At 32.2% G+C, this 24,739-nt stretch overlaps 1 protein-coding gene across 2 annotated transcripts in view; it reads left to right on the top strand.

Annotated features, from left to right (window-relative positions):
- Nucleotides 1–458: 458 nt before the first annotated feature.
- Nucleotides 459–24,739, top strand: part of LOC136030560 (translation initiation factor IF-2, mitochondrial-like) — a 146,195-nt gene continuing 121,914 nt past the window's right edge. The window contains exon 1 of one of the 2 annotated variants that reach the window (XM_065709618.1): nucleotides 459–581. In XM_065709618.1, the coding sequence (XP_065565690.1) occupies nucleotides 553–581 (29 nt within the window). In that variant the 5' untranslated portion in view covers nucleotides 459–552. The remainder of the gene's footprint in view (nucleotides 582–24,739) is intronic. The other variant, XM_065709619.1, reaches the window with a different exon arrangement.

Raw genomic sequence — 24,739 nt, 5'->3', positions numbered from 1 at the left:
TAGAATACATAGCAAAACTAGCTTGAATCTGTCTTCTATTCTCTTTTCTATATTTGCACTAAATTTACCCCACAAATACAGTTCGATAGCCTATGACAACTTTAAAATAGAGCCTTCACTCGCATAAACTTTGGTCTCTAATGTTTTAACAAAGATTCTGAACTTATTTAAACCTGAATGTAATTATGAAGCATTGAGTGTGATTTTATTCTACCGAGCGGAGGGAGGTAAGTCAGCTGGCAATTTCGAAATGGAGGCCATTTCGACTACTAACTTATAAATTAAAATTTAGAAAATTCTATGGGTAACTTGCAATTAGAGTTTTTGTCTGGTTGTCCTCCGAAAGGATAAGTGATAATTTGTCATTCTTGGCTCCCTTTGAAGTTTTTGTTTCCGGAAATTTAGCACACTTTCGGCTATTATAAAATTTGTCATCTCAACCGTATTAGCACAATAATGAAGATTAAAGGCAAAAGATTTCGAACTTTTAGATCGTTTGTTGGTAGACAGAGGACAAACACTAATAGGATAATAAACACATGAGACGAAGCAATGAATATTTCTAATGTCCTATGTACAAGGTTAAAAAGAGCTTATTTTGAAAATGGAGGTGTAAACCAAGAATTGTGGCTGTTGAAAAGGAAAGATGTTGAGAAAACAATCTTACTTCATAATATGCTATGCAGGAAAATTGTAGCCTAGTTCAAGAATTTTGAAAGCGATTCCTCTGTGATTTATCCCAAAACGTTCTTAATGTATAAATATATAGCCCAAATTATAAATTTCCCTGGGTTTTTCCATTTCTTGATTTTGTAAGTGTTGAATCAATTAATGGGTACATAGGTATAGGTGCATATTGAAGGTAAAGTTTAGTGGAATAACTTTCAAAATTTGGTATTCATAAATTTTCAGGGTAAAATTTTAGTTTAGTGACTTCTTGCTATCTTGAAACAAGGTTAGGTTAGGAAAATGAAACTTTCAGCAGTGGGTCTACAGGCTAAAGTATGTCCTGGGAAGGTATTTTGAAGTACCTACCTCCACTCTCTCCCTCTAGAGGATCCTAACCTTTAAAAATATGTGTATTATATGAAACCTTACAAAATAGATCTTCTGCTTGAATAAAGTACAACAAAATTGTTTTCAGCTTCACAACTTTGCTCAATCCCAATTTATAAGGTTTTAAAGATATGCAAATACATTTCCTAAATTTTGAAAAAAAAAACATTGATATGGCTTAAAATTCTACTCAAATAACAGGAATTACATTTTCAGAACTAAAGGCAGAGAAAAAGCAACTGGTAAATGAGAATTAAAGTAAACTGTTGTTTTGTCCAAATTTCAATAGGTATAGACCTGTCATGTAGGCAAATTTCAGGGCCCTCTAGAGCAAGAAGGAGTGGAGATGAGTACTTTAAATACCTTCCCAGGATATACTTTAGCCTGTAGACCCATCCCCAAAAGTTTCATTTTTCTATAATCCCTTTCCAAGATAGCAAGAAGCCACTAAACTAGAATTTTACTATTTTTCAGAATAGCCTATTATGAAGCTAGGTCATTTTTCCATTATGGTGTCCTCTAATAGCCTAAATTCTAAGCTTATACCAAACTGAAATATAGTGTATTTTTGTATTTAAAATTTTGCTAGCCTATTGGGTAAAATTCTAGTTTTGGAGCTTTTTACAGGCTTGGAAAGTAGACTAGTTGAGTTAAGAAAATAAAACTTACAGAATTAGATAAACAGCATAATTCATGGGTATGATTTTGGATTGTTCTCTTCCTCTAAAAGGAAATACTATAAAACCCTGAGAGCTGCTTTTAAAAATTATTGCCTAAAATACTTAGGTAAATAATGAATATTTCACATAAATAACCTACATACAAAAGGAATGTACCACTCAAGGCCTTTTGATGCTGTTTTCAAATACAGTAGTGATTTTTGGCACAAATTTAATTCTAACCTAACCTTTCTCCTTACCCAAATAAGGAGTTTGGTGGCACCTTTTTTTTATTAAAACTCTATTTAACCAATACAAATTTACCTGCCAGAATTTTGAAAACTACTTAAAACAATCACAAATACTTACTTATCTCATTCCTAAGAGTGTATTACTTCACCAAAGCCCCTCTGTCCCAATGTATGAATGAAGGGTAAAATACCCAGTAGTTAGACAGCTAGTCATCACATGGACAGTTAAATTGCTATAAAATCTAGGAAGTTGATTGTATTATCATTAAATTTGTCTGAATTTTGTTTGAAACTATGCAATGAATATGTAATTATGTGATTATAATTATGTAATTATGCTTGAATATTTTAAAAGTATTCATCACTTACTATTTCAAATACACCAATAGAATAGAGCATAATCACATACCCATTCTTTAAGTTTAATCCTTAAATTTTGAAAATGCTGCCAAATCCTGGACATCAAATCTTAAAGTGAGAACAAACAAGCCCAGTTTGTTCTACCTTTAAGATCTAATGCCTGAGATTGGGTAGTATTTTCCAAGTCTAGGTTCAAGCTTATCTGAATCATTGACAGACTCTTTTGTGTGTTTATCCAATCTAAGACAAAAGAATAAAAATAATCTAATCTAAAAGAATTCAATCCAAAGACAAAAGAATGTTGTGAAAAAGAATAAAAGGGTTTTCACATCAACAATGTTGATTTTAATGGCAAACACATGCCAGTTGTGAAAGGCTAATGAATAGGAAAGCTAGCTTATAAGCCAGGCTATTGAAAACGATAATATTATACTGGCAAGTCTGAAATAATGACTTAAAAAGTAAGCTATTTGAAATGTTATTAATTTCCATTATTATTATGATTTTTTTTTATGTGAATCAGTGTTAAGAACTAGGCTGAGCCATTGTATTGCAAGGTTTTCAAAAATGATATTCGTTTCTTGAAGAAACTAATCATAAAATGAAGAAAACAGTCAAAGTTATAACTTCTAGTTAAAGTTGTAAGAGTAATAATTTGAATCTATTGGCAAAGACTACTAGCCTACACTTTCACTTTCCACTTGTAGACTAGATATGTTATCCTAATTTAGTTGATTCTTGTTTTCTCACAAATAACAGCCTGGTAGCTTTTACTGGTTGGAAATAATAGAATATTCTATGGAAAGCAAAGCTGCTTATGCTTTCCAGCAAGCAAAAAAAAAAAAAAAAAAAAAAAAAAAAAATGCCTGAAGTGTATTTGAAAAGGCTAGGATGTAATGGTGACATTTGTTTATGTTTTAATGTTAAAAAAAGTTTTCTAGATTCTAATCAGCCACTCTTAGCTAGGCCAATTCCAACCATTGCACAATTCTTTCTATCTAAAAATACATAGGATGAACTAGGGTAAGTCTGACCCCTTAACAAGTTTTTTTCAGCTTAATTTGGTTCCAAAGTTGTTTTCAAGGTGCTGGCACAATAAAAACTATTTGATGTTGCTCTTGGTCACACTAGTAATATTCTTCATAATCCAGAAAGTTTGCTAGTTCTATTGTTTCCATGAGTTGCTGCACCAAAGTAACCCATCTCAGGAAAGTCAAACTTACCCCAAGTCTATGGTAAATCTGACACCCCCAGGTAAATCCTATGTATACAGAGATAAAAATATGTCACCCTAAGAAATGATAGAGGATTCTTCTATGTATTATGTAAAAAAACTAGTTTTTTTAACTGAAAGTAAGGAGCAACTTTAAAACTTAAAATAAACAGAAATTACTCTGTATATGAAATGGGTTGTCCCCTCTGCAATCCTTTGCTCTTAACACTAAAGTTTGACTCTTTGCCACAATTCTACTTTTTAAAACAATTAAAAGCTTTTATTTAAAAGTTTTGGTTACTATTGAGTCGGGTCGCTCCTTACTACAGTTCGTTACCATGAACTGTTTGATAGAAAAATCATACAAAACAAAATCTCTTGTTAATAGTTTGTATGTTCCACAGTGAAACATAAGTTTTCTGCTTACCATGGGGTAGCTCTGACAGTGTCAGTTTTATATAGAAGAAGTACTTCAGATAATGGGAAAAAATGTAATTTAAATTAGTATCTGACAAAGTCAAGAAAGCAAACCTTTGGTCACTTGCAGGCCCTAGTGTATTTCCTATACAGGCTGACAATGTGCCAAATCTGGGATGATGGTGCAGTAAAGGGACCAGCTCCCTATGCTATAACATAGTGCCCATTTAGCTTCTTTTCTTCCTCTATTTCATGCTCACTGCCAACCATATAACATATGTCTGTTTGGGCAATTGAGAAGCCCAATGAGATATCAGTGTCTTCACTTGAAAGATTATTTTTTATGGCACTTGGTATTAACCAAGTGACTTATAGCAATTGCAAATTCTGTCAGTTTGTCTGTCTGTTGGTCTGTTGGTCCCAGGTTTGCTACTTTAGGTACTTCCAGGTAAGCTAGAACGATGAAATTTGGCAGGTGTATTAGGGACCAGGCCAGACTAAATTAGAAATAGTCGTTTTCCCGATTGGACCATCTGGGGGTGGGGTAGTGGGGGGCCGGTTAATTCAGAAAAAATAGAAAAAATGAAGTATTTTTAACTTACGAATGGTTGATCAGATCTTAATGAAATTTGATGTTTAGAAGGATATCGTGTCTCAGAGCTGTTATTTTAAATCCCGACCTGATCTGGTGACATGGGGGGGGGGAGTTGGGAGGGGCAAACCTCAAATCTTGGAAAACACTTGGAGTGGAGGGATTGGGATGAAACTTCATGGGAAAAATAAGCACAAGTCCTAGATACATGATTGACATAACCGGAATGGATCTGCTCTCTTTGGGGTATTTGGGGGGGGGGTTGTTAATTCTGAAAAATTAGAAAAAATGAGGTATTTGTAACTTGCAAAGGAGTGATCGGATCTTCATGAAACTTAATATGTAGAAGGTACTCGTAACTCATATCTCTTATTTTAGATCTCAACCGGATCCAGCGTCATTGGGGGGGAATCTTAGAAAATACTTAAAGCAGAGAGATCAGGATGAAACTGGATGGGAAGAATAAAAACCTGTCTAAGATACATGACTGGCATAACCGGACTGGATCTGCTCTCTTTGGTGGAGTTGGGGGGGGGGGTAATTTGGAAAAATGAGGCATTTGTAACTTACAAAACGGGTGACCAGATCTTAATGAAATTTGATATTTAGAAGGATCTTGTGCCTTAAAGCTCTGATTTTAAATTCTGACCAGATCCTGTGACACTGAGGGGAGTTGGAGGGGGAAACCGGAATTCTTGGAAAACGTGAAAATTGGGGGATTTTTATCTTGCGAATAGGTGATCGGATCTTAATGAAAATTTATATCTATAGAAGGATCTTCTGTCTCAGGTGCTCCATTTTCGACTCGAATTGGATCCGGGGACATAGGGGGTTGGAGGAGGGAAACAAAAATCTTGGAAAACGCTTAGAGTGGAGAGATCGGGATGAAACTTGATCTGGAAAATAAGCAAAAAAGTTCTAGATACATGATTAACATAATAGGAAGGGGTCCATTCTCTTTGGAGGAGCTGGGGGGTGTTAATTTGGAAAAATTAGAAAAATTGAGGTATTATTTTTACAGCATTACAGTGACCATTTTGTTCTAAAAATTTGAGAACATTTCGATAAAACTATGAAACTAGGAAAATAGCTTCTTTTTTATAGACATACAACTGTCCAGTGATCATTTTGTTCTCGAAATTCGAGAACATTCCAAAAGAGTTATCGGAACGTATAAGACTATGAAACTAGGAAAATAGCTTCTTTTTTATAGATATACAACTGTAAAGGGGTCATTTTGTTCTCAAAATTTGAGAACATTCCGATAGATTTATCGGAATGTATAAAACTATGAAACTAGGAAAATAGCTTCTTTTTTATAGATATACAACTGTACAGTGGTCATTTTGTTCTCAAAATTTGAGAACATTTCTTTAGAGTTATCGGAATGTATAAAACAATGAAACTAGGAAAATAGCTTTTTTTATGGATATACAACTGTAAAGTGGTCACTTTGTTCTCAAAATTTGAGAACATTCCGATAGAGTTATTGGAATGTATAAAACTATGAAACTAGGAAAATAGGTTCTTTTATGTAGATATACATCTGTACAGTGATCATTTTATAGGAAAATAGCTTCTTTTTTGTAGATATACAACTGTACATTGACCATTTTGTTCTAAAAATTTGAGAACACTTCGATAAAACTATGAAACTAGGAAAATAGCTTCTTTTTTATAGATATACAACTGTACAGTGATCATTTTGTTCTCAAAATTTTGAGAACATTCCGATAGAGTTATCGGAATGTATAAAACTGTGAAACTAGGAAAATAGCTTCTTTTTTATAGATATACTACTGTACAGTGGTCATTTTGTTCTCAAAATTTAAGAGCATTCCGATAGAGTTATTGGAAAGTATAAAACTATGAAACTAGAAAAATAGCTTCTTTTTTATAGATATACAACTGTACAGTGATCATTTTGTTCTCAAAATTTTGAGAACATTCCGATAGAGTTATCGGAATGTATAAAACTGTGAAACTAGGAAAATAGCTTCTTTTTTATAGATATACATCTGTACAGTGGTCATTTTGTTCTCGAAATTTGAGAACTTTCCGATAGATTTATCGGAATGTATAAAACTATGAAAATAGGAAAATTGCTTATTTTATGTAGATATACAACTGTACAGTGACCATTTTGTTCTAAAAATTTGAGAACATCTCGATAGAGTTATCGGAATGTATAAAACTATGAAACTAGGAAAATAGCTTCTTTTTTATAGATATACAACTGTACAGTGACCATTTTGTTCTCAAAATTTGAGAACATACCGATAGAGGTATCAGAAAGTGTAAGACTATGAAATTAGGAAAATAGCTTCTTTTTTATAGATATGCTACTCTACAGTGACCATTTTGTTCTAAAAATTTGAAAACATTCCGAAAGAGCTATCCGAATGTATAAAATTAGGAAACTAAAAAAAATAGCCTCTTTGACCCTTTTGTTATCAAAATTTGAACTATGAGACTAGAAAAAAAGCTTCTTTTTTATAGATATACAGTTGTATAGTGACCATTTTGTTCTCAAAATTTGAGAACATTCCCATAGAGTTATCGGAATGTATAAAACTATGAAACTAGGAAAATAGCTTCTTTTTTATAGATATACAACTGTAAAGGGGTCATTTTGTTCTCAAAATTTGAGAACATTCCGATAGAGTCATCGGAATATAGGAAAATAGCTTCTTTTTTGTAGATATATAACTATACAGTGACCATTTTGTTCTAAAAATTTGAGAACATTTCGATAGAGTTATCAGAATGTATAAAACTGTGAAACTAGGAAAATAGCTTCTTTTTTATAGATATACTACTGTACAGTGGTCATTTTGTTCTCAAAATTTAAGAGCATTCCGATAGAGCTATTGGAAAGTATAATACTGTGAAACTAGAAAAATAGCTTCTTTTTTTTACAGATATACAACTGTACAGTGACCAGTTTGTTATCAAAATTTGAGAACATTCCCATAGAGTTATCGGAATGTATAAAACTATGAAACTAGGAAAATAGCTTCTTTTTTTATAGATATACAACTGTAAAGGGGTCATTTTGTTCTCAAAATTTGAGAACATTCCGATAGAGTCATCGGAATATAGGAAAATAGCTTCTTTTTTGTAGATATATAACTATACAGTGACCATTTTGTTCTAAAAATTTGAGAACATTTCGATAGAGTTATCGGAATGTATAAAACTGTGAAACTAGGAAAATAGCTTCTTTTTTATAGATATACTACTGTACAGTGGTCATTTTGTTCTCAAAATTTAAGAGCATTCCGATAGAGTTATTGGAAAGTATAAAACTGTGAAACTAGAAAAATAGCTTCTTTTTTTACAGATATACAACTGTACAGTGACCAGTTTGTTATCAAAATTTGAGAACATTCCCATAGAGTTATCGGAATGTATAAAAGTATGAAACTAGGAAAATAGCTTCTTTTTTTCTAATTTTCTTCTAAGTTCTTTAAAAACTACTGCCCAAACACATGGGCCCCTCCCTCAAAACGCTATAGGTTCAATTTTCTCTTAAGTTCTTTAAGAACTACTGCCCAAACATTTACGTGCGGAGAGCCAAGATCAAAACATGCTTTAATTAAAAAACGTCCAGGAATTAAATAAAAAAACAACTTTTTTTAAATGAAAATAAGGAGCGGCATTAAAACTTAAAACGAACAAAAATTACTCCGTATATGAAAGGGTTTTTCCTCTTCGACGCCCCGCTTTTTACGCTAAATTTTTTTACTGTTTTAAGAAGTAGAGTTAAGAGAAAGAGTCAAACTTTGATACTAGAAGAACAGCTTCTTTTTTATAGATATACAACTGTACAGTGACCATTTTGTTATCAAAATATGAAAACATTCCGATAGAGTACAGTGGTCATTTTGCTCTCAAAATTTGAGAACATTCCGACAGAGTTATCAAAATGTATAAAACTATGAAACTAGGAAAATAGCTTCTTTTTTATGGATATACAACTGTAAAGTGGTCATTTTGTTCTCAAAATTTGAGAGAATTTCGATAGAGTTATCGGAATGTATAAAACTATGAAACTAGGAAAATAGCTTCTTTTTTATGGATATACAACTGTAAAGTGGTCATTTTGTTCTCAAAATTTGAGAGAATTTCGATAGATTTCTCGGAATGAATAAAACTATGAAACTGGAAAAATAGCTTTATTTTTATAGATATACAACTGTACTGTGACCGTTTGTTCTAAAAACTTTAGAATATTCCCATAGAGTTATCGGAATGTATACAACTATGAAACTAGGAAAATATCTTCTGTTTTATAGATATACAACTGATAGATATTCTTTTTTATAGATATACAAATTTGAAAACATTTCGATAGAGTTATCGGAATGTATAAAACTATGAAACTTGGAAAATAGCTTGTTTTTTTTATAAATATTCAACTGTACAGTAACCATTTTGTTCTTAAAATTTGAGAACATTCCCATAGAATTATCGGAATGTATAAAACTATTAAAACTAGGAAAATAGCTTCTTTTTTTTATAGATATACAACTGTAAAGGGGTCATTTTGTTCTCAAATTTTGATAATAGATATATTAATATAGATACAAAATTTGATTTATAGATATACAACTTTACAGTGACCATTTTGTTCTTAAAATTTGAAAACATTCCCATAGAGTTATCGGAATGTGTTTTCGGAATTTGTTTTTTGTTTGCTTATCGGAATGTGTAAAACTATGAAACTAGGAAAATAGCATCTTTTTTTATAGATATACAACTGTACAGTGGTCATTTTGTTCTCAAAATTATATAACATTTCGATAGAGTTATCGAAATGTATAAAATTATGTAACTTTAGAGTTATTTAGAGTTATCGGTAAACTATGAAACTTGGAAAATAGCTTCTTTTTTTAGATATACAACTGTACAGTGACCATTTTGTTCTAAAAATTGGAGAACATTTCGATAAAGCTATGAAACGAGGAAAATAGCTTCTTTTTTATATAGAGTTATCGGAATGTATAAAACTATGAAACTAGGAAAATAGCATCTTTTTTATAGATATACAACTGTACAGTGGTCATTTTGTTCTAAAAATTTGAGAACATTTCGATAAAACTATGAAAATAGCTTCTTTTTTATAGATATACAAATGGTCATTTTGTTCTCAAAATGTGAGAACATTCCGACAGAGTTATCGGAATGTATAAAACTATGAAACTAGGAAAATAGCTTCTTTTTTGTAGATATACAACTGTACAGTGACCATTTTGTTCTAAAAATTTAGAACATTTTGATAGAGTTATCGGAATGTATAAAACTGTGAAACTAGGAAAATAGCTTCTTTTTATAGATGTACAACTGTACAATGGTTATTTTGCTCTCAAAATTTGAGACCATTCCAATAGAGTTATCGGAATGTATAAAACTACAAAACTAGGGAAATAGCTTCTTTTTTATAAATATACAACTGTACAGTAACCATTTTGCTCTAAAAATTTGAGAACATTCCCATAGAGCTATCGGAATGTATAAAACTATGAAACTAGGAAAATAGCTTCTGTTTTATAGATATACAACTGATAGATATTCTTTTTTACAGATATACAAATTTGAAAACATTTCGAAAGAGTTATCGGAATGTATAAAACTATTAAACTAGGAAAATAGCTTCTTTTTTTTAGATATACAATTGTACAGTGACCATTTTGTTCCAAAAATTCAAAAACATTTCGATAGAGCTATCGGAATGTATAAAACTATGAAACTAGAAAAATAACTTCTTTTTTATAGATATACAACTTTAAGTGGTTATTTTGTTCAAAAACTTTGAGAACATTCCGATAGAGTTATCAGAATGTATAAAACTATGAAACTAGGAAAATAGCTTCTTCTTTATAGATATACAACTGTACAGTGACCATTTTGTTCTAAAAATTTGAGAACATTCCCATAGAGTTATCGGAATGTATAAAACTATGAAACTAGGAAAATAGCTTCTGTTTTATAGATATACAACTGATAGATATTCTTTTTTATAGATATACAAATTTGAAAACATTTCGATAGAGTTATCGGAATGTATAAAACTATTAAACTAGGAAAATAGCTTCTTTTTTTTTAGATATACAACTGTACAGTGACCATTTCGTTCCAAAAATTCGAAAACATTTCGATAGAGTTATCGGAATGTATAAAACTATGAAACTAGAAAAATAACTTCTATTTTATAGATATACAACTTTAAGTGGTCATTTTGTTCTAAAAATTTGAGAACATTCCGATAGAGTTATCAGAATGTATAAAACTATGAAACTAGGAAAATAGATTCTTCTTTATAGATATACAACTGTACAGTGACCATTTTGTTCTAAAAATTTGAGAACATTTCGATAGAGTCATCAGAATACAAAATTAGAGTCATATCAGAATGTATAAAACTATGAAACTAGGAAAATAGATTCTTCTTTATAGATATACAACTATACAGTGACCATTTTGTTCTCAAAATTTAAGAACATTCCGATAGATTTCTCGGAATGAATAAAACTATGAAACTGGAAAAATAGCTTTATTTTTATAGATATACAACTGTACAGTGACCGTTTGTTCTAAAAACTTTAGAATATTCCCATAGAGTTATCGGAATGTATACAACTATGAAACTAGGAAAATATCTTCTGTTTTATAGATATACAACTGATAGATATTCTTTTTTATAGATATACAAATTTGAAAACATTTCGATAGAGTTATCGGAATGTATAAAACTATGAAACTTGGAAAATAGCTTGTTTTTTTATAGATATACTACCGTGCAGTGGCCATTTTGTTCTAAAAATTTGAAAACATTTCGATAGAGTTATCGGAATGTATTAAACTATGAAACTACAAAAATAGCTTCTTTTTTATAGATATGCAACTTTAAGTGGTCATTTTGTTCTAAAAATTTGAGAACATACCGATAGAGTTATCGGAATGTATAAAACTAGGAAAATAGCTTCTTTCTTATAGATATACAACTGTACAGTGAACATTTTGTTCTAAAAATTTGAAAACATTTAGATAGAGTTATCAGAATGTATAAAACTATGAAACTAGGAAAATAGATTCTTTCTTATAGATATACAACTGTACAGTGAACATTTTGTTCTAAAAATTTGAAAACATTTAGATAGAGTTATCAGAATGTATAAAACTATGAAACTAGGAAAATAGCTTCTTTCTTATAGATATACAACTGTACAGTGAACATTTTGTTCTAAAAATTTGAAAACATTTAGATAGAGTTATCAGAATGTATAAAACTATGAAACTAGGAAAATAGCTTCTTTTCTATAGATATGCAACTGTACAGTGACCATTTTGTTCTCAAAATTTGAGAACATTCCGATGGATTTATCAAAATGTATAAAACTAGGAGACTAGAAAAATAGCTTCTTTTTTATAGATATGCAACTGTACATTGACCATTTTGTTCTCAAAATTCTAGAACATTCCGATAGAGTTATCGGAATATATAAAACTATGAAACTAGGAAAATAGCTTCTTTTTTATAGATATACAACTGTACAGTGACCATTTTGTTCTAAAAATTTGAAAACATTTCGATAGAGTTATCGGAATATATAAAACTATGTAACTAGGAAAATCGCTTCTTTTTTTTTATAGATATATAACTGTACAGTGACCATTTTGATCTCAAAATTTGAGAACATTTTGATAGAGTATCAGAATTTTCTATCAGAACATTTTGGTTTTCTGATAGAACATTTTATACAGTTGACATGTGACAGTTGATAGTTGTTGTGATAGACAGTTGATAGAAGAAATATACAGTTGATAGAACAAATGTAAAGGGGTCATTTTGTTCTCAAAATTTGAGTACATTCCGATAGAATTATCGGAATGTATAAAACTATGAAATTAAGAAAATAGCTTCTTTTTTATAGATATACAACTCTACAGTGACCATTTTGTTCTAAAAATTTGAAAATATTCCGATAGAGTTATCAGAATCTATGAAACTAGGAAAATAGGTTTCTTTTTGTAGACATGCAACTGTACAGTGACCATTTTGTTCTCAAAATTTGAGAACATTCCGATAGAGTTATCGGAATGTATTAAACTAGGAAAATAACTTCGTTTTTATAGATATACAACTGTACAATGGTCAATTTGTTTGCAAAATTTGAGAACATTCCGATAGAGTTATCGGAAGGTATATAACTATGAAACCAGAAAAATGGCTTCTTTATTATATTCAACTGTACAGTGGTCATTTTGTTCTCAAAATTTGAAAACATTCCGATAGAGTTATCAGAACGTATAAAACTATGAAACTAGGAAAATAGGTTTCTTTTTGTAGACATGCAACTGTAAAGTGACCATTTTGTTCTCAAAATTTGAGAACATACCGATAGAGTTATCAGAATGTATAAAACTATGAAACAAAGAAAATAGCTTCTTTTCATATAGATATGCAACTCTACACTGACGATTTTGTTCAAAAAATTTGAAAATATTCCGATAGAGTTATCAGAATCTATAAAACTATGAAACTAGGAAAATAGCTTCTTTTTTTATAGATTTGCAACTGTACAGTGACCATTTTGTTCTCAAAATTTGAGAACATTCCGATAGAGTTATCGGAATGTATTAAACTAGGAAAATAACTTCGTTTTTATAGATATACAACTGTACAATGGTCAATTTGTTCGCAATATTTGAGAACATTCCGATAGAGTTACCGGAAGGTTTATAACTATGAAACCAGAAAAATGGCGTCTTTATTATAGATATTCAACTGTGCAGTGGTCATTTTGTTCTCAAAATTTGAGAACATTCCTATAGAGTTATCGGAAGTATAAAATTATGGAACTAGGAAAATAGCTTCTTTTTATAGATTTTTACCGATAGAGTTATCAGAATGTATAAAACTATGAAACTAAGAAAATAGCTTTTTTTTTAGATTTGCAACCGTACAGTGACCATTTTTTTCTCAAATCTTGAGAACATTCCGATAGATTTATCGGAATCTATTAAACTAGGGAACTAGGAAAATAACTTCTTTTTTATAGATAACAACTGTATAGTGGTCAGTTTGTTCGCAAAATTTGAGAACATTCCGATAGAGTTATGGGAATGGATAAAATTATGAAACTAGAAAAAAAGCTTCTTTTTTCTAGATATATAACCGTATAGTGACCATTTTGTTCTCAAAATTTGAGAACATTCCGATAGAGTATTAGAATGCATAAAACTATAAAACTAGGAAAATAGCTTCTTTTTTATAAATGTATAACTGTGCAGTGGCAATTTTGTTCTCAAAATTTGAGAACATTCCGATACAGTTATCAGAATATATAAAACTACAAAAATAGAAAAATAGCTTCTTTTTTATAAATATACAACTGTATAGTGACCATTTTGTTTTCAAAATTTGAGAACATTCTCAGAGAGTTATCGGAATGTATAAAACCATGAAACTAGAAAATAGCTTCTTTTTTTATAGATTTGCAACTGTACAGTGACCATTTTGTTCTCAAAATTTGAGAACATTCCGATAGAGTTATCGGAATGTATAAAACTATGAAACTAGAAAAATAACTTCTTTTTTATACATATACAACTTTAAGTGGTCATTTTGTTCTAAAAATTTGAGAACATTCCGATAGAGTTATCAGAATGTATAAAACTATGAAACTAGGAAAATAGATTCTTCTTTATAGATATACAACTGTACAGTGACCATTTTGTTCTAAAAATTTGAGAACATTTCGATAGAGTCATCAGAATATAAAATTAGAGTCATATCAGAATGTATAAAACTATGAAACTAGGAAAATAGATTCTTCTTTATAGATATACAACTATACAGTGACCATTTTGTTCTCAAAATTTAAGAACATTCCGATAGATTTCTCGGAATGAATAAAACTATGAAACTGGAAAAATAGCTTTATTTTTATAGATATACAACTGTACAGTGACCGTTTGTTCTAAAAACTTTAGAATATTCCCATAGAGTTATCGGAATGTATACAACTATGAAACTAGGAAAATATCTTCTGTTTTATAGATATACAACTGATAGATATTCTTTTTTATAGATATACAAATTTGAAAACATTTCGATAGAGTTATCGGAATGTATAAAACTATGAAACTTGGAAAATAGCTTGTTTTTTTATAGATATACTACCGTGCAGTGGCCATTTTGTTCTAAAAATTTGAAAACATTTCGATAGAGTTATCGGAATGTATTAAACTATGAAACTACAAAAATAGCTTCTTTTTTATAGATATACAACTTTAAGTGGTCATTTTGTTCTAAAAATTTGAGAACATATTGATAGAGTTATCGGAATGTATAAAACTAGGAAAATAGCTTCTTTCTTATAGATATACAACTGTACAGTGAACATTTTGTTCTAAAAATTTGAAAACATTTAGATAGAGTTATCAGAATGTATAAAACTATGAAACTAGGAAAATAGCTTCTTTCTTATAGATATACAACTGTACAGTGAACATTTTGTTCTAAAAATTTGAAAACATTTAGATAGAGTTATCAGAATGTATAAAACTATGAAACTAGGAAAATAGCTTCTTTCTTATAGATATACAACTGTACAGTGAACATTTTGTTCTAAAAATTTGAAAACATTTAGATAGAGTTATCAGAATGTATAAAACTATGAAACTAGGAAAATAGCTTCTTTTCTATAGATATGCAACTGTACAGTGACCATTTTGTTCTCAAAATTTGAGAACATTCCGATGGATTTATCAAAATGTATAAAACTAGGAGACTAGAAAAATAGCTTCTTTTTTATAGATATGCAACTGTACAATGACCATTTTGTTCTCAAAATTCTAGAACATTCCGATAGAGTTATCGGAATATATAAAACTATGAAACTAGGAAAATAGCTTCTTTTTTATAGATATGCAACTGTACAATGACCATTTTCTTCTCAAAATTCTAGAACATTCCGATAGAGTTATCGGAATATATAAAACTATGTAACTAGGAAAATCGCTTCTTTTTTTTATAGATATATAACTGTACAGTGACCATTTTGATCTCAAAATTTGAGAACATTTTGATAGAGTATCAGAATTTTCTATCAGAACATTTTGGTTTTCTGATAGAACATTTTATACAGTTGACATGTGACAGTTGATAGTTGTTGTGATAGACAGTTGATAGAAGAAATATACAGTTGATAGAACAAATGTAAAGGGGTCATTTTGTTCTCAAAATTTGAGTACATTCCGATAGAATTATCGGAATGTATAAAACTATGAAATTAAGAAAATAGCTTCTTTTTTATAGATATACAACTCTACAGTGACCATTTTGTTCTAAAAATTTGAAAATATTCCGATAGAGTTATCAGAATCTATAAAACTATGAAACTAGGAAAATAGGTTTCTTTTTGTAGACATGCAACTGTACAGTGACCATTTTGTTCTCAAAATTTGAGAACATTCCGATAGAGTTATCGGAATGTATTAAACTAGGAAAATAACTTCGTTTTTATAGATATACAACTGTACAATGGTCAATTTGTTTGCAAAATTTGAGAACATTCCGATAGAGTTATCGGAAGGTATATAACTATGAAACCAGAAAAATGGCTTCTTTATTATATTCAACTGTACAGTGGTCATTTTGTTCTCAAAATTTGAAAACATTCCGATAGAGTTATCAGAACGTATAAAACTATGAAACTAGGAAAATAGGTTTCTTTTTGTAGACATGCAACTGTAAAGTGACCATTTTGTTCTCAAAATTTGAGAACATACCGATAGAGTTATCAGAATGTATAAAACTATGAAACAAAGAAAATAGCTTCTTTTCATATAGATATGCAACTCTACACTGACCATTTTGTTCAAAAAATTTGAAAATATTCCGATAGAGTTATCAGAATCTATAAAACTATGAAACTAGGAAAATAGCTTCTTTTTTTATAGATTTGCAACTGTACAGTGACCATTTTGTTCTCAAAATTTGAGAACATTCCGATAGAGTTATCGGAATATATTAAACTAGGAAAATAACTTCGTTTTTATAGATATACAACTGTACAATGGTCAATTTGTTCGCAAAATTTGAGAACATTCCGATAGAGTTACCGGAAGGTTTATAACTATGAAACCAGAAAAATGGCGTCTTTATTATAGATATTCAACTGTGCAGTGGTCATTTTGTTCTCAAAATTTGAGAACATTCCTATAGAGTTATCGGAAGTATAAAATTATGGAACTAGGAAAATAGCTTCTTTTTATAGATTTTTACCGATAGAGTTATCAGAATGTATAAAACTATGAAACTAAGAAAATAGCTTTTTTTTAGATTTGCAACCGTACAGTGACCATTTTTTTCTCAAATCTTGAGAACATTCCGATAGATTTATCGGAATATATTAAACTAGGGAACTAGGAAAATAACTTCTTTTTTATAGATAACAACTGTACAGTGGTCAGTTTGTTCGCAAAATTTGAGAACATTCCGATAGAGTTATGGGAATGTATAAAATTATGAAACTCGAAAAAAAGCTTCTTTTTTCTAGATATATAACCGTATAGTGACCATTTTGTTCTCAAAATTTGAGAACATTCCGATAGAGTATTAGAATGCATAAAACTATAAAACTAGGAAAATAGCTTCTTTTTTATAAATGTATAACTGTGCAGTGGCAATTTTGTTCTCAAAATTTGAGAACATTCCGATACAGTTATCAGAATATATAAAACTACAAAACTAGAAAAATAGCTTCTTTTTTATAAATATACAACTGTATAGTGACCATTTTGTTTTCAAAATTTGAGAACATTCTCAGAGAGTTATCGGAATGTATAAAACCATGAAACTAGAAAATAGCTTCTTTTTTATAGATTTGCAACTGTACAGTGACCATTTTTGTTCTCAGAATTTGAGAACATTCGATAGAGTTATCAGAATATATAAACCTATGAAACTAGGAAAATAGCTTCTTTTTATGGCACTTGGTATTAACCAAGGGACATATAGCAATTGCCAATTCTGTCGGTCTGTGTGTCTGTCTGTCGGTCCCGGTTTTGCTACTTTAGGCACTTCCAGGTAATCTAGGACGATGAAATTTGGCAGACGTATCAGGGACGACACCAGGTTAAATGCTCTTATTTTAAATCCCGACCGGATTTGATGACATTGGAGGGAGTTGGAGGGGGGGAACCTAAAATCTTGGAAAACACTTAGAGTGGAGGGATCCGGATGAAACTTGGTGGGAAAAATAAGCACAAGTCCCAGATACATGATTGATATAATCGGAACGGATCCAATCTCTTTGGGGTAGTTGGGGGGGGGGTAATTCTGAAAAATTAGAAAAAATGAGATATTTTTAACTTACGAATGGGTGATCGGATCTCAATGAAATTTGATGTTTAGAAGGATATCGTGTCTTAGAGCTCATATTTTAAATCCTGACCGGATCTGGTGACATTGGGGGGGGGGAGTTGGGAGGGGAAACCTAAAACTTGGAAAACACTTAGAGTGAAGGATCGGGATGAAACTTGGTGGGGAAAATAAACACAAGTGCTAGATACATGATTGACATAAACGCAACGGATCCGCTCTCTTTGGGATAGTTGGGGGGGGGGGGGTATTTCTGAAAAATTAGAAAAAATGAGGTATTTTTAACTTACAAACAGGTGATCGGATCTCAATGAAATTCGATATTTGGAAGAATATCGTGGCTCAGAGCTCTTATTTAAAACCCGACCAGATCTGGTGACATTGGGGGGGAGTTGGGAGGGGGAAACCTAAAGCTTGAAAAACACTTAGAGTGGAGGGATCGGGATGAAACTTGTTGGAAAAAATAATCACGAGTCCTAGATACATGATTGACATAACTGGAATGGATCCGCTCTCTTTGGGGTAGTTGGGGGAGGGGTTAATTCTGAAAAATTAGAAAAAATGAGGTATCTTTAACTTACGAACGGGTTGTCGGATCTCAATGGAATTTGATATTTAGAAGGATATCGTGTCTCAAAGCTCTAATTTCAAATCCTGACTGGATCTGGTGATGTTGGGGGAAGTTTGGGGTGGGGGAACCTAAAATCATGGAAAACGCTTAGATTGGAGGGATCGGGATGAAACTTAGTGACAAAAATAAGCAGAAGTCTTACTTACGTGATTTACATTATTGGAACGGATCCGATCTATTGGGGGGGGGGGGTAATTCTGAAAAATAAGAAAAAATGACGTATTTTTAACTTACGAAGGAGTGATCGGATCTTCATGAAACTTCATATTTAGAAGGACCTCAACTCAGATCTCTTATTTTAAATCTCAATCGGATCAAGCGTAATTGGGGGGGGGGCAGTTGGGGAGGGGGACCGGAAATCCTAGAAAATACTTAAAACGGTGAGACTGGATGGGAAGAATAAAAACCTGTCTAAGATATGTGACTGACATAACCGGGCTGGATCTGCTCTCTTTGGTGGAATTGGAGGGGGGGGGGTTGGGGGGGGGGACCGGAAATCTTAGAAAATACTTAAAACGGTGAGATCAGGATGAAACTGGACGGGAAGAATAAAAACCTGTCTAAGATACGTGACTGACATAACCGGACCGGATCTGCTCTCTTTGGTGGAATTGAAGGTGGGGGGAGGTAATTTTGAAAATTGAGGTATTTGTAACTTACGAAAGGGTGACCAGATCTTAATGAAATTTGATATTTAGAAGGATCTTGTGCTATAAAGTTCTTATTTTAAATTCTGACCAGATCCTTTGACGTTGGAGGGAGTTGGAGGTGGAAACCCTAATTCTTGGAAAACGTGAAAATTGGGGCATTTTTATCTTACGAATAGATGATCGGATCTTAATGAAATTTGATTTTTAGAAAGAATTCATGTCTCGGAGCTCTTATTTCAAATCCCGACCAGATCGTTTGACATTGGGGGCAGTTGGAGGGGGAAATCTTGGAAAACACTTGGGGTGTAGGAATCGGGATGAAGCTTGGTGGATAGAATAAACAAATGTCCTTTATACGTGATTGACAGAATCGTACTGGATTCGCTCTCTTTGGGGGAGTTGGGGGGAGGGGTTCAGTGATTTCGCGAGTTTGGTGCTTCTGGACGTGCTAGGACGATGAAAATTGATAGGCGTGTCAGGGAGCTGCACAATTTGACTTGATAAAGTCGTTTTCTCAGATTCGACCATCTGGGGGGCTAAAAGGAGAGGAAAATTTAGAAAAAATTAGGCATTTTTAACTTACGAGTGGGTGATCGGACCTTAATGAATTTTGATATTTAGAAGGACATCGTGACTCAGAGCTCTTATTTTAAATCCTGACCGGCATTAAGCCTCTTATTTTCCTTTTTAAATCAATCTGTTGATTCATAGAATTTTGTTAGAGCTCATACTATATAATCTCTTGGCTCTTAGCTCTTCTTGCCTCGTCAGAAGTGCCATATGAGCTTTTAGCTCTTGTTTATAGATATACAACTGTACAGTGATCACATTGTTCTAAAAATTTGAATACATTTCGATTGAGTTATCGGAATGTATAAAACTATTAAACTAGGACAATAGCTTCTTTTTTATAGATATGCAACTGTAAGGTGACCATTTTCTTCTCAAAATTTGAGAACATACCGATAGAGTTATCAGAATGTATAAAACTATGAAACTAAGAAAATAACTTCTTTTTTATAGATATAGAACTGTACAGTGACCATTTTCAGACCTAGTACAGAAACTAAGAAAATAGTTTTTTTTGTTGATATACAACTTTACAGTGACCATTTTGCTCTCAAAATTTGAGAACATACCGATAGAGTTATCAGAATCTATAAAACTATGAAACTAGGAAAATAACTTTTTTTTATAGATATATAACTGTACAGTGACCATTTTGTTCTCAAAATTCGAGAACATTCTGATAGAGTTATCACTATCTAAAAAACTACGAAACTTGGAAAATAGCTTCTTTTTTATAGATATGTTTTTCATAAAATAATACAACTGCACAGTAACCATTTTGGTCTCAATATTTGAGAACATTCCTTTAGAGTTATCGGAATGTATAATACTATGAAACTAGGAAAATAACTCCTTTTTTACACATATACAACTGTATAGTGGTCATTTTGTTTTCAAGATTTGAGAACATTCCGGTAGAGTTATCGGAATGTATAAAACTATGAAACTAGGAAAATAGCTTCTTTTTTATAGGTATACAACTGTACAGTGATAATTTTGTTCTCAAAATTTGAGAACATTCCGATAGAGTTATCGGAATGCATAAAACTATGAAATTAGGAAAATAGCTTCTTTTTTGTAGATATACAACTGTACGGTGACCATTTTGCTCTAAAAATTTGAGAACATTTCGATAGAGTTATTGAAATGTATAAAACTATGAAACTAGGAAAATAGCTTCTTTTTTATAGATATAAAACTGTACAGTGGTCATTTTGCTCTCAAAATTTTAGAACATTCCTTTAGAGTTATCGGAATGTATAAAACTATGAAACTAGGAAAATAGCTTCTTTTTTATAAATATACAAATGTACAGTGGTCATTTTGTTCTCAAAATTTGAGAACCTTCCAATAGAGTTATCGGAATGTATAAAACTATGAAACTAAGAAAATAGCTTCTTTTTTATAGATATACAACCGTACAGTGGTCATTATGTTCTCAAAATTTGAGAACATTTCTTTAGAGTTATCGGAATGTATAAAACTATGAAGCTAGGAAAATAGCTTCTTTTTATAGATATACAATTGTACAGTGATCATTTTTTTCTCAAAATTGGAACTATAAAACTAGAAAAATAGCTTCTTTCTTATAGATATACAACTGTTCAGTGGTCATTTTGTTCTCAAGATTTGAGAACATTCCGATAAAGTTATCTACTACTACTACTACTACTACTAATAACTCACTGCAGCACCAAGCCGCCTGAGGCCAACACAGCTACGCACGCTCCTCCTCCAACCTAATCTATTTAAAGCCTCTCTCTTTACACCCTCCCAGGAAGTTCCCATTTCCTTTAAATCCTTATTTATGACATCCTCCCAACCCAGACAAGGACGACCTGCTTTCCGTGTAGCCCCAGACGGTTGGCCAAAAAGGACAATCTTTGGTAATCTGTCATCCTACATCCGTAGAACGTGGCCTAGCCATCTCAACCTTTCTTTCATTATAGCCCCAGAAAGCGGGATTGAACCACATTTTTCGTACAACCTACTGTTTGAAATACGGTCAGTCAGCCGGGTACCCAGAACAATCCGTAGGCAATTTCTCTGGAAAACATCTAGTAAATTTTCATCTGCTTTTCGGAGTGTCCATGCTTCAGAGCCATATTTGACCACTGTCATCACTGTAGCTTCCAATATTCTAATCTTGGTTTTTAGGCTTATCTTTCTATTTTTCCAAACTTTTTTTAACTGTGAAAAAACACCCTGAGCTTTAGCTATTCTACTTTTAACATCTTCACTGCTCCCACCATCTTTACTAATAATACTACCAAGGTAACTGAAGCTCCCAACCTGATCAATTTTTTCGTTACCTAAGGTCACCTGTTCATCTTCACTTATTCCTAACCTTAGTGACTTAGTCTTCTTAACATTAATTTTCAAGCCTATTTTAGCACCCTGAACTCGTAAAACCTCTAAAAATTCATTCATTTTGCTCACACTTTCATCTAATATGCTTAAATCATCAGCATAATCTAAGTCCAGGAGCGTTCTTCCTCCCCATTTGATTCCATGGTCTCCAATTGCCTTTCCTGTGCTCCTTAAGACGAAGTCCATCAAAATGATCCATATAAAGGAGGATAGAACACAACCCTGCTTAACTCCTGATTTAATACAAAACCAGTTGCTAACCTCATTTCCTACCTTAACCGCAGCAGTATTATTCTCGTACATAGCGCAAATCACTTTAATGTATTTTTCTGGTATACCATATAACGATAAGACCTTTGTTAACGCTGTTCTATCAACAGAATCGAAAGCTTGCTCATAATCGATAAAACTAAGGACCAAAGGTGTTTGACAACGAAGGGACTTCTCAATTATTAACCTAAGAGTGAAAACATGGTCGACACATCCTCTACCTTTTCTAAAACCGCATTGTTCTTCCCTTAAAACTTTGTCTACAGCATGTCTCAGTCTAAAAAGTATCATATTACTCAGTAATTTGCTACCTACAGAGACCAGACTAATGCCTCGATAATTCCGACATTCACTCTTGTCACCTTTCTTATACAGTGGTTTAATTAAGGTTTTCCTAAAATCATTGGGTACTTCCCCTTTTTCAAAAATCATGTTCATAATCTTCAGTAGCTTATTCCTAACCTCAGAGCCACCATATTTAAGGAACTCATTAATCATACTATCAGCACCTGGGGCCTTATTATTTTTTAATCCTTCTAGTACTGTCGCTAATTCTTCCTCACTAAACAAATCTTCCTTCACATCCAAGGTATCACAAACTTTTTCATTTTCATCTATATCTTTTCCTGCAACTGTATCTCGGTTTAGCACATTCTCAAAATGTTCCACCCATCTTTCTTTAACTTTTTCCTTATCACTAATTGTGACCCCATTTCTATCTTTAACTGGGACTAGTCCAGATCGGCTACTCCCTTTCAATTTATTAACATGCCAGTATAATATTTTACTATTATGCCGTCTAGCCGCATCTTCCAGATCCTCAGCAATTTTATCCATCGCCTCCATTTCACATCTCCTTAGTTCATATTTTAATGCTTTCTCCACTTTCTTTACATTCCTTTTGTTTTCATACGACCTATCGCTCAGATAATTCTTATACAAACCCCTTCTACTCTCTATTAAACCTAAAGCTTTTTCACTAATATTCCTAGTTGCTGTCTTAGCACTCTTCCCTAGGACACCATCAGCAACTTCACAAATTGTTTTTCTGAAATTATTCCATCCATCTTCCACATTGTCAAATTTTAAACCCTCAAGTTTAGTACTCAACTGTTCCTGGAATTTTTTTCTCAAATTTTCATCCTGAAGTCTACCAACATCATAACTTCCCGGGAGGGAGTTACTCTTCCGAAATTTCAGCTTTAAATTAACCTTAGACACTACTAGATGGTGATCTTTACTTTTAACATCAATAAAAGCACTCCTATACACCCTAGTATCTTGTATTGATCCTGCTAGTCTTCTGTTTACAATAACATAATCAATAAGGTTTGCTGTCTTACCATCACGTGAATACCATGTCAACTTATGGGCCATTTTGGGACCAAACACCGTATTGGTTATACCTAGGTTGTTATACCTACAAAATTGCAAAAGCCTATAGCCATTACTGTTTTCTTTTCCTACACCAAAATTACCTAGGCTAGGATACCATCTATCCCTATTTCTACCAACCTGGGCATTAAAATCTCCTAGCAAAAACACCATATTTCTACCTGGTACCCTGTCTATTTGCTCCTGTAACTGTAAGTAAAATTCATCTGAGTCACTAGTATCTCCATCAGTTGGTTCAATGGGGGCATATACTACTATAACTGATACCCTAAACTTTTTAGTCATAAAATGAGCAATTAGTATTCTATTATTAATACCTTCCCAGCCTAAACAAGACTTAAGCAGCTTCCTTATTCATCATGAGCCCTACTCCCTGTCTATGTACCCATCCTTCCTTCCTGAGTAAACAAATTCTATGTCACCTAATTTCATGCTTCCTACCCCTGGGATATGAGTTTCTGAAACTCCTAATAAATCCAGTTCAAACCGTCTGAATTCGTCAGTCAAAATGTCGATGCGATAGTCATTTTTTAACGTCGTAACATTCCAAGTTCCAATTTTCATGTTCTTTAAATCTTTGAAATTATTTTGGCCTCAAGAAAAGCAGTGATCCCGGATACCAGTGCAGGATGGGGACCAACATATCTTCTCAAGTCTACACCGAAGCGCTTAAGCCGGCTTAGAACCGGACAGCAAGAAGTCCCTGGACCTCCAGTAAGTTGGAGGCTTTGTGCAATCCTGGGCCCATCTTGGTCACAACATGGTTTTTAGCACTTGGCGATGCTCTTCTATCAACAAGAGTCGAAATCCTGCACAGACAGTCCCAAGCCTATTACCTCCGACTCATTATATATTCATGCCTACAAATATTATGCTACTACGGGGAGGCAGCCCATAGTAGATAAATTAGCT

Source organism: Artemia franciscana, chromosome 8 (assembly GCF_032884065.1).
Source record: "Artemia franciscana chromosome 8, ASM3288406v1, whole genome shotgun sequence".
NCBI lineage: Eukaryota > Metazoa > Arthropoda > Branchiopoda > Anostraca > Artemiidae > Artemia > Artemia franciscana.
Note: the sequence above shows the minus strand (reverse complement) of the source record. Positions and strands in the feature narration are given on the sequence as shown.